Source organism: Barbus barbus, assembly GCF_936440315.1.
Source record: "Barbus barbus genome assembly, chromosome: 30".
NCBI classification, from domain to species: Eukaryota; Metazoa; Chordata; class Actinopteri; order Cypriniformes; family Cyprinidae; genus Barbus; species Barbus barbus.
This window is the reverse complement of record NC_136758.1, coordinates 24,567,467-24,577,268: the sequence shown is the minus strand read 5'-3', so window position 1 is coordinate 24,577,268 and position 9,802 is coordinate 24,567,467. Positions and strand designations below refer to the sequence as shown.

At 40.6% G+C, this 9,802-nt stretch overlaps 1 protein-coding gene across 1 annotated transcript; it reads right to left on the bottom strand.

Moving 5' to 3' along the window:
- Positions 1–1,363: 1,363 nt before the first annotated feature.
- On the bottom strand, positions 1,364–8,105 carry LOC306850008 (dapper homolog 1). Its single transcript, XM_079385415.1, has 4 exons — positions 7,502–8,105; positions 5,420–5,549; positions 4,385–4,540; positions 1,364–3,824 (listed from the first exon to the last, which is right to left on the bottom strand). Exons 1-4 carry the CDS (start codon positions 7,805–7,807, stop codon positions 1,960–1,962), a joined length of 2,457 nt encoding a protein of 818 aa, XP_079241541.1. The 5' UTR covers positions 7,808–8,105; the 3' UTR covers positions 1,364–1,959.
- Between the last annotated feature and the right edge of the window lie 1,697 nt (positions 8,106–9,802).

The following is a 9,802-nucleotide window of genomic DNA, read 5'->3' as shown; positions in this document are numbered from 1 at the left end:
AGAACCAAAAATATGCTATAGAGATAATACATGTCTAAAAAAAAGAAACATACAAGAAGTAATCCTACATTGACACTAAAATTCATGTAAAAACATGGTGTATTAATTTCAGTATCATTGCATATGTCCAAAAACCAAGGAAATCACAGTTCATTTGTTTCATTATGAATAATACCAACCAGATCTAAATATCTTGGTCTTCATTGCCCGTACTTTCACACAAAACACACAGTTAAAGTCAAAACCTCAAAAATGCTGACATCTAAATTCCCCGAAAACTTCTTAGAAAGAACTAATGAAATGTTCTGCAAATTACACTATACTTTCTTGTTTTTGCTTTTGGTAATTATGTTCAGTTTCATAAAAAAACAACAACTTTAAGGCCGATATCTGAATTTCAAAATATTTAGCAGCCACAATATGAATGCACATGGATGTTCAAGAAATCTGACACCATCTTAACGAATTTCCTAAACTCTAATCATTTTCGTCCTTGATGTTGGATATCTATGGTTATCGTGCATCAAGCTAAATAAACTATCATCTAACAGACTCCGATTATGAGATTTGATAGTCTCAGCATGGATAAAGAAACATCTTGTAACCAAGCAGGAAAAGCCATGTGCTCCTAAACGCCAGAAAGAGGAGAACACAGTGTGGTTTTCACACAGCTGCGGTAATCTAAACAGACGCACTGTGCTTTAAAAAGCCAGACCTATTCCAGGAGGCCATCTCTGTTAGATTCTGGAAACAGAAGGGGAAATCTCTCCAATGTGACTGTGAGGGACACAAGCCAAATATGAAAGGTCAGATACTCATTTAAGGACAGCAGTCTTGAGTTCAACAGGTTTACTTGTTAAATTTTGTCTTTTGCACTAAATATTCAGCTTTAAGATACATTTTCTGCTATCTGTCCTCTATGTTTAATCTAGTTTTCTCTCCAGGTCATCTGAGTAACAGCCGAGATGACCATTACAAAAATCAATTAAAAATAAAAATAAACGCAACATCTGATCTCATGTTTTTATTATGGTTTTTGAGTGCCAGAGAAGACCTACTGCACTGCTGACACTGACGTGAGTTTGCTGCCCTTGAACAATGCTACCCAGATGGCATGGAGGAAGAACTTTAATTGCTTGTTTGCTAAAAGCATGCAGAGACTAAAGGTAGATGGCACATTTAACTGTTCTAGGCTCTAAAAGGGGTTTGGGGAGGTTTAACATGCCCTTGACATCAGAAGATTCAAATCCAGGCCATACGAATAACCAGAAGTGGGTTGTTTAGTACATGTGATGCTAATTTAACATGGTTAACCAGAAAACCAGCTACAACCATTAAATAAACAAAGACACTGAATTATTTTAACAATGGGATTTAATAAAGAATAAAAGGACACAAGAAATCAACATACATTAACATTTATTTTACAAATGGGTAATTTACAGCTAATAAGGTAAATGGTGAAGCTGTTGCTCATGCATATTTAATGTGCATTTAACAAAAGCCCTTAACAATCAGCAGGTGAACTAGTCTTGGTAGCACTGGACACTTCTCAGACAGACTGCATCTGTAATACATTGCTTCAGCTCAGTCATACTTCCTATTCCATTTCCATGTATGGCTAACCAAATATATTAAGTTATAAATATCTTTAAAAAAAAGTAGACCATGTATGAAGAATGCATTTACATAGTACTTGCTATGCAGATGCATCACAGCAAAAGCTGAATTTATAATAAATACCAAAAAAAAGGGGGAAAAAAACAAAAACAATGACATCAAGGGGGTAAAAAGTGCAGGGGAAGGCATTGTGCTGGACAGAACATGAGTTCCCAGCTGACCAACAGGCAGTTTTAGGCCATACAGCTGATTTCTGTCTAGGCACTTGATTGTGTGATGAGGGAGAGAAGCCAATTTGATTGGCTGCATCCTAACTGATCTCAGTGTTCCTCAAGTCTCTCACACTGTGGTCATGAGTTTTAACGAGCCTGATCGGAAACGTAAGATCTTCTTCTTCAAGTTGTGGGAAGCCTTGATTTTGACAAATGCCTTTGCTTGTGCTGACGTCATTCCGTGGGATCCTGTACCCGCCTGGTTGAATTGGGGCCAATTGACCCCTGCACTCCCCTCAGAGTCACTGCTAGTGCTGCTCTCAGCTACATAGTCCGCCTCGCTAGCGCTTGACTCGCTATCCCCAAAACAGTTGGTGGTATAGTTACTGCGTTCATCCTCGCTTGTGTCCAGAATGGTGGAATGGAAGAGGGAGGCGCACTCTGCCGAATATTCAGAGTCGCTGCCCACATAGGCATAGGGGCTGGTGTAGTGTGCATTAGACGGCAAGTACATGTGGCCCAGCATTTCACGTTTTTGCCTGCGGTGAGCCCTCTTGAAAGCCTCCTCATATGGTATCTCATGGAGACCCCTTGGCCGCCGGTGGTAGTCGTTGCGCTTGTACTTAGGTTTGGCCAACACTGCCTCATGATGTCGGTGATGTCCCTGGTGTCTCTGGGCAGAAGATCGGCCTCCTGTGGAACTGGTGTGCTTCTCCAAGATTCGTCCTTCAGGGATGGAGGCAGGAATTCTCTTGACTTTTGTGGAGGCCTTCTTGGAGGATCTGTGCAAGTGATGGACGTCGTCCATTTGTCGAGACCGCCTAGATCCTGACCGATGCTTGTCACGAACAGTCTCGGAAACATGCTCGGAAACTTGAGGTCTACTTTTGGCACTGGTGGAACTTTTCACTTTGACAAACTTGATGTTCTTGGTGCCACCCTTGCGGAGATTTACATTCTGATTCTGAGCAGGGATGTACTGGGCACTGACCAGCTGACCTCCCTCATCTTGACTTTGTGAAGAAGAACCGAGGCTGAGCAACTCTGGAGCCAGCTGTTCGGCGTCTTTACCACAACTTGCTGGAGCCTGAGCCTCAGCACTCCGATTAAGAGGACTCGCTTTCATTGCCTGTCCAGATTTATTGTCCTCCACAGTGTAATACGAATGCTTGTTGAATTTGGGAGAGGAAATTACATTTGGGCTGCCTAAATCCTGGCAGTCCTTCAACACAACACTTAATGGCTGGCCTTTAGTGGCTCCAGAAACTTTCTTCTTCAAAATGCAACTAGTGTTATTATCATTGGTGGTTGTGTAACCGTTCTGTGGCTGACTTGGAGAAAAGTATGCTCCATTTTGTAGGGTTCCTCCCTTGGACTCAGCAGACCACTGTCTTTGGGGTGAAGCTGCGCTTGGCTCAGTGCTAGTTGCTGATGCATCTTGTAAACATGTCTGCCAGTTAGGCTTGAGGTCAGAGGTCCATTGCTGGGCCTGGACAGCAGCAGGGGCCCGTGAACAAAGACTAGCCTGCCTTAAAATGCTCTTGGAGGGGTCAGTGTTGATGCTTGTTCTCGGTTTGTTGGTCCTCAAGGGTTGTGCCCTCCTCTGAAGTAGCCCAAAGATATAATTATCCAGTTTTTTGTTTGGAAGTGTTTGAGAGTCATGCCAAGATGAATTGTGGCTGCCCACAACCTGCTCAGGTTTCTGTTCATCACTCGATGCTTCACCAGGCTTGGAGAAGTTACAATCGTCCTTAAGGTGACTAGTCATGGATTGAAAGAATATGGGGCTCTGGACAGCCACCGCATGGAGAGGGCTGGGGTACCGGTAAACATCATTAACGTTTTTGGCAATGAGATCACAGTGAAATTTGGACAGACCATCGCAGTAGCCATCTGGGGAAGGGGAGTAGGATGCAGAAAGAGACCGGCGGACTGTTCCAGAACTTGAGTCTTCGCAATGGCAATCACACTCGGCACAACTGCCCAGCTCATCTGTAAATCCCAGAGGACACAACAGTTAATACTACAAGAAAAGACAACGTCAGATTACCAAAACAGCTAATTTTGTGATGTCATGACCTGTGAGAGCAGATTATTACTGATTCCTAGAGTTCTAGTGCTTAGCTGGGTGGGTGGTTGATTAGTTTTCATGTGCTAATGAGCCTTTTGTTGCTAGCTTATAGGTGTGGCTGGGAGAGCCATCAGCAAGGCTGTGAAACTGTTTCTATCTTTGTCTGGGACCAAACTTCTCTCGTTTCACCTCTATTTGCACAGTCAGGCTTAAGTGCTTACAGAATGTTTTCTGCTAACGGTAATGCAACACAAAAACGGATGTTATTTGAAGAAACTAGAAACATACAAACAAAGCAGCCTTTCTTTGTGACACCAGCTTTTAAGCCAGAGGAAGAAATCACCATTAAGTAAATAGTTTTGTATTTGGTTAACAAAGCTAAAGTAGGGAACAGCGTTTCAAGACTACATGGAACAGTGCTGATGGGTAAGACCAGTCGGAATGACCCAGAAACCTCAAACCGTCACAAGAAGACTCTCACCTGCAGGCTTAAGCCTTCCCTCGGAGGCACAGAGCGAGGTGTCGAGGGGGGTGCACAGGCAGGTGGTGGAACGACAACTGGACAAACATTCGCTGAAGACAGAGTTGGAGGAATTGGAGAGGGATCCTGAAGCACCGTCGCTTAGGTCGTAAAAGCCTGGGAGAAAGAGGGCAAGAGATTAACACATTAATTTTACATCTTCAGGAATGAGGTGACAATGCAAAGACTATGCTGTTCTGCTCTTAACTGAGCTCTCTTCTGGAACCTACTTCCAATTACAATTTGAATAATGTAGCTTCCAGGAAGGTATCCATTTGCAAAGGGAAACAGAGCTAGGAACTAGATCTCCATACATCACAATTGATATTAGCATTAAAATGGTGAAGTAAGGAATAAAATCATTACAACTACTACAAACAACACCAAAATAGGTGTTCGCGTGAAACAAAAGTCGGCCTTTGGGCTGTGAAGAAAATAATTCCAACTCAAAGACTGAAGAACTCCATCTTCACATTAGAAGCGATTATAAGGCCACTTTAACAATCGAGACGTTCAGAGAGGAGCATACACACATGTAATCAATCTCCACTTTATATATCCTTCCTCCAACAAAAGTGCAGTCAGTCCCAGCACTAAAATGACCTCTCGTATTTGGAATGTAAACCAATGGAGCTGCAGCAGGCCTCTAGCACAGGGTGCAGATTGTTCGTATTACCGAATTAGTGCTTAAGCAAAACAGCTAAGCAGTTTCCAACAGACATTAGGGCTTGCAGGTACACAAGCTACTACAGGCCCAATGCACATAAAGTAGTCTTGTGCAAAGTGATATAATTTGAACAGGACGTCTGATTACCTCCCTCGGGTGGTTGTTGAAGATTAACAATCATTAAAAATGTTTTTCAGTGCTTGTGAATTCATTTTATTGGAAATCCTTTCTGCCTACGCTGACTGCTTAGATTGTTTTGCTGATCAAACATACAGTACACAGAATTCATTCCAGTCTTAAAGTGTTATGGCTTCACAACAGATACTAACCTGAACTTGGCCGGCTGTCCGTTTCTACATGTTCATGCGAAGTCTCCGTGTCCAACCGCAGGTCACTGATCTGTCTGTCTAATTCCTGGAGCTGGTTGATCAAACCTGCATCTCGCCTCCTGAGGCAGTTCTATAAAGAAACAATACATTTTGGAAAGATGTTAATACAAGGTTTCATGCATGTCTAGTAGTTTAGCAGCTTCATTATCGTTAAGATTGTTTGCCTTTTCATTTAGAAGATTTGCCCTTCAGCCCTAACAACAATCTGGAAACAATTGCATTTCACAATGCATTTCTCCATGCCGGTGGCCTCAAGACACTGATCAGACAGATGTAATGAACTAAATTACAGTCACACCTCGTATGGGAATAACTGTTCGACTTTGACACACCGCTTGAGAGCAATTGGATGCATCTGACAACACCCGTATCATGTGCTGCATTCCAAATTAAGCACGGTGAAACGGCAGACTGAGGAAAATGTGGCCCCTTCAAAGCAGACGGACATTACTTCAAATGACCTATAATCAGAGGCATGTTATCTGCTGCAAATTTTAACTGCTGTTTGCTGACAGGGGAAGTAATGCAGAGCAGATTCCAGGCTATATGGAGCAGTGGAATGGCGTTTCCTCTGCTGCAGACCGAGGCTGTAAAAAAGCCTGGTCCTGACAGGCGGGCTGCAAGTGATTTATGGGCCCTGAGCTCTCAGCATGCTGGGCTGTGCAGACCATTTTTACACAAAGTGCCATTTGCAGAGCACACCAAAGGTTATTTTGAAACGGCATCAAATTAACCCCAGACCACTGTTGATGGCCTGGGCCTGGGTTTAGGATGACGGTGTTTAAATTTCTGGTTTATACTCAATTCATTCAGTTTAGTCAAAGACCACAGATGATTGGTTGTTTCTTATTGGGACGTCGTAAGGACATTGGGCATTATATGATCCACAAATTACCATTCAATTTAATGTAGTTCTGAGTGTGAGGCCTGCAAACAAACTGACCTCAAGATAAACAAGTATAATTATGGGGAAGACCCAAGCCACTTGTGTACATGTCTGAGGCTTTAGCAAAGCCAGGAAACAAATCCAAACCTTGTAACTCTTTTCTGTATACAATACATTAAACACAATGCGTGGACCCGTAGGGTTACAATAATGGAAATGTTTGCAAATACCTTAAGTGGAACCAGGTGTCTTTGGCCCAACTGTTAAATTTAATCTAGGTCATCCTCTAAAGACAGCAGGGGGCTTGAGCTGGGCTTGTAAAAAGTTCATTTCCATTGAAACCCATCAACTAATCTCATTCAGGCCGGTCGGACCCCCTCCTAGACATCCCCTCCTTAGAAACTCAGGGATGTTCTACAGCTTCCAGGAAGTTTGATTTAAATGGTTCTCTTTCTGCTTTAATGTCATTCTAATGATTATAGGGTCTGAGTTATAAGCACCACGACTGCAAAGGCAAAGGCAAAAAAAAAAAAAAAATTCCATTGCATTATTCATATACTATTATTTTCTACTATTCTGAAATTCAAATTGATTTTAGATTTTAATTTAGTTCACGTACAACTAAATGTGAAATTAGGCACATAAAAAGTCTTTCTAATATCTTTATTAAGTCACAATATAAAATGTTTTCTTTTTTAAAATTGCATTCAAAATCACACAAATTCTTACATTTTTATTCTCAGTTTAGTCATGAGACCTCCCTTGCAAAAAATGTACAGTGGTGGTACCATGGTTATACCATGCCTCTTTAATACATACTATATTACTGTGGGATTATCATCACTTACAAAATGGACAAGTACCCTGGAAGTACCATGGTATACCATGCAAATTCAATGGTACATGAAATTTTGTTTTGTATATACAAAAGTGCATAGTATTAGCATCAGATACCATCACTGTACTATGGTACTGCCAAAGTATTTTTGTAAGAGATATTTAATTAAAATTACAGAAAAAAAATTATAATGCATTTTTTTTTTTCAGAAATATAGGCAAGAGAGATGCACTACATATGAACTACTTCAATAACAATAATAATAATAAAATAATAATAAAAAAAATCTATTACTCACCAATTGTTTTCTAAGTAATAAAATATTTTCCTCCAGAAGTTTCTCTTCAGTGTTCAGATAGCTGTCCTCCACTGTAAGGCAGAGTTTGTCCTCTCCCGCGAGCTGCTGACAGTTCAACACACTCCTGACCAGCAGTTCCTGTCTCTGTCTCAGATACTCCAGCTCGGTCAGACCCGCGACAGTCGCGTCCAGACGCTCCCGGGTTCGAACCCGCTCCACTTCACCGCGCGCCTCGCATTCCTTCCGATCCCGCATCATGAGCGCGCAGTAATCCCTGGACAGCAGCATCTCTGACAATTCATTCATTTATATATCCAGCGATAATAAGCTACGGAGATTCTTCTTATGAACAAAGTGCATCTGAAAAACACTTATGACATGGTCAGATAATTTCCATGTATTAAAAGTGATCATCAAAAGCAAAAAAGAATCCCAAAATTCAGAGAAAACGAAAAAAATGAAAATAACTTTGTGTGCTATAGATAAATGGCATTTAAACGCCTGTCCTTGCTGACGCTCAGTATAAAAAGTCCAAATCCACAGACAGAGAGGACGTTGATGTGTGCAGTCCGACTGATACTGGGATCTGAATGTGTGCTGCAGTGAAGAGCTCAATCACACTCTCTCTCTCTCACACACACACACACACACACACACACACACTCGGAGGGAACCCTGCTGCTGAGGACGCGGCGGGGTCCTAACGCCCACACAGTCACCCCTCTTCTTCTGCCCTGTGGCAGCGTCCTTTTCATGAATGATGATGACAATACATTACAATCTGTAAAACAACATGAAGACCTGCATTAGATGGTCTGTAGCTACTACTCGCAATTAAATGCAAAATCCTATAAAGTTTTGTTACTTTAGCATTGTTTAATTATCCTACTAAGTAAAAACAGGTTTGTAGTACCAGCAGGCACATGAAAATTAATAGGCCTATATGCATGCAAATACAAGATTTATATGAAATATGAAATACAAGAAATATGACAATATTTACAAGTAAACTATTTTATTTTTGTATGAAAATTCATTTTATTTTGTTTATCAAAAAGTAGCCTACTATATAAGGGTGATGATATCAGATATGATATTTAATACTGATATATAATTGATATGATATTTAACATGATATTTACACCAAAGAATATCAGGAATAGTATTGCTTTAGTTGGAATCATGTCTAAAGGAACAGGAAAATATACAAGAATTTAAGGACACGATGCATAAGGTGTGTATAATAACCTAATAACATGTTTAATAACATGCAATACAGATAATGCCATTAATTTCAGAAAATTAAGATGATAATTAAGATTTTGAATTTAAAGGCACTCAGGTGGATGACTGCCCTCTACTGTTGTTAAAACAAAAACCTCCTTCACTTTTATGTGTATGTATATATAGAATTTCTACAAAATATATATTTTATATTTATGTATACATAACCATTTTTTTAATTCTATGCACACACACACACATAAGTAAAATACTGACATTTCACCAAGATGTAGGTGAATATATATTAACTCAAATAAAGAATGATCTACAGGTTTTCTGAAAGACGGATCTGTAAAACATATGTTTAAACATTATTTCTGGTAATAGACTCCACAGCTGCTTCTATAAGAGCTTGAAGTCACATTTCTCAACTAGCTCATTAGTCAGACGCGTGGAGAACTCAAAACAGACAGATTTGTTTGAAAATGCATCTGTGAATTGGATCAAGGATTTACATATCAATAATGTAATTGTTCTGGCAGATTCTAAGCTAATTTATAGCTTGGATTAAAAAATGTATGGTTTTTAGACAGGTTTTGCTTTCAATTTAGACCTTTACCAATAAAAAGCAACAAAATACCCACCATTTCTAGAATTGATGGATTCTAATATCCAAATTCCAATTAAAGAAAGGAAGAGACCTTGTGTATAATTATCAGAATACATTAGTTGCGCTCACAGCTCTGACGGATAGACTCTTTCCATGGAAGGGGGGTTGCAGTTGCGTGTCTAATGAAAAACACTGCACCTCTCGAACCCCCTGTCCTTCAACGTCAGCCAATGGCTCAGAAAGTTTCGTTTGATTTGCAGCTAAGCAGGCGGTGAAGATGAGTCAAAGAGAGGAGGAGACCCTCAGTAGACGGCACAAAGCTTAATCTCTCTTTCTAAACACGACAGGGATCGAGGAAATGGGGTCCATGGATGCTTCTATGAGGAACAGATGTTTGAAACACAGCTGGTGACCCTCTGAAACATTAGCCCTGGCCGAACGGTTACACAAGCACACAGAAATACACA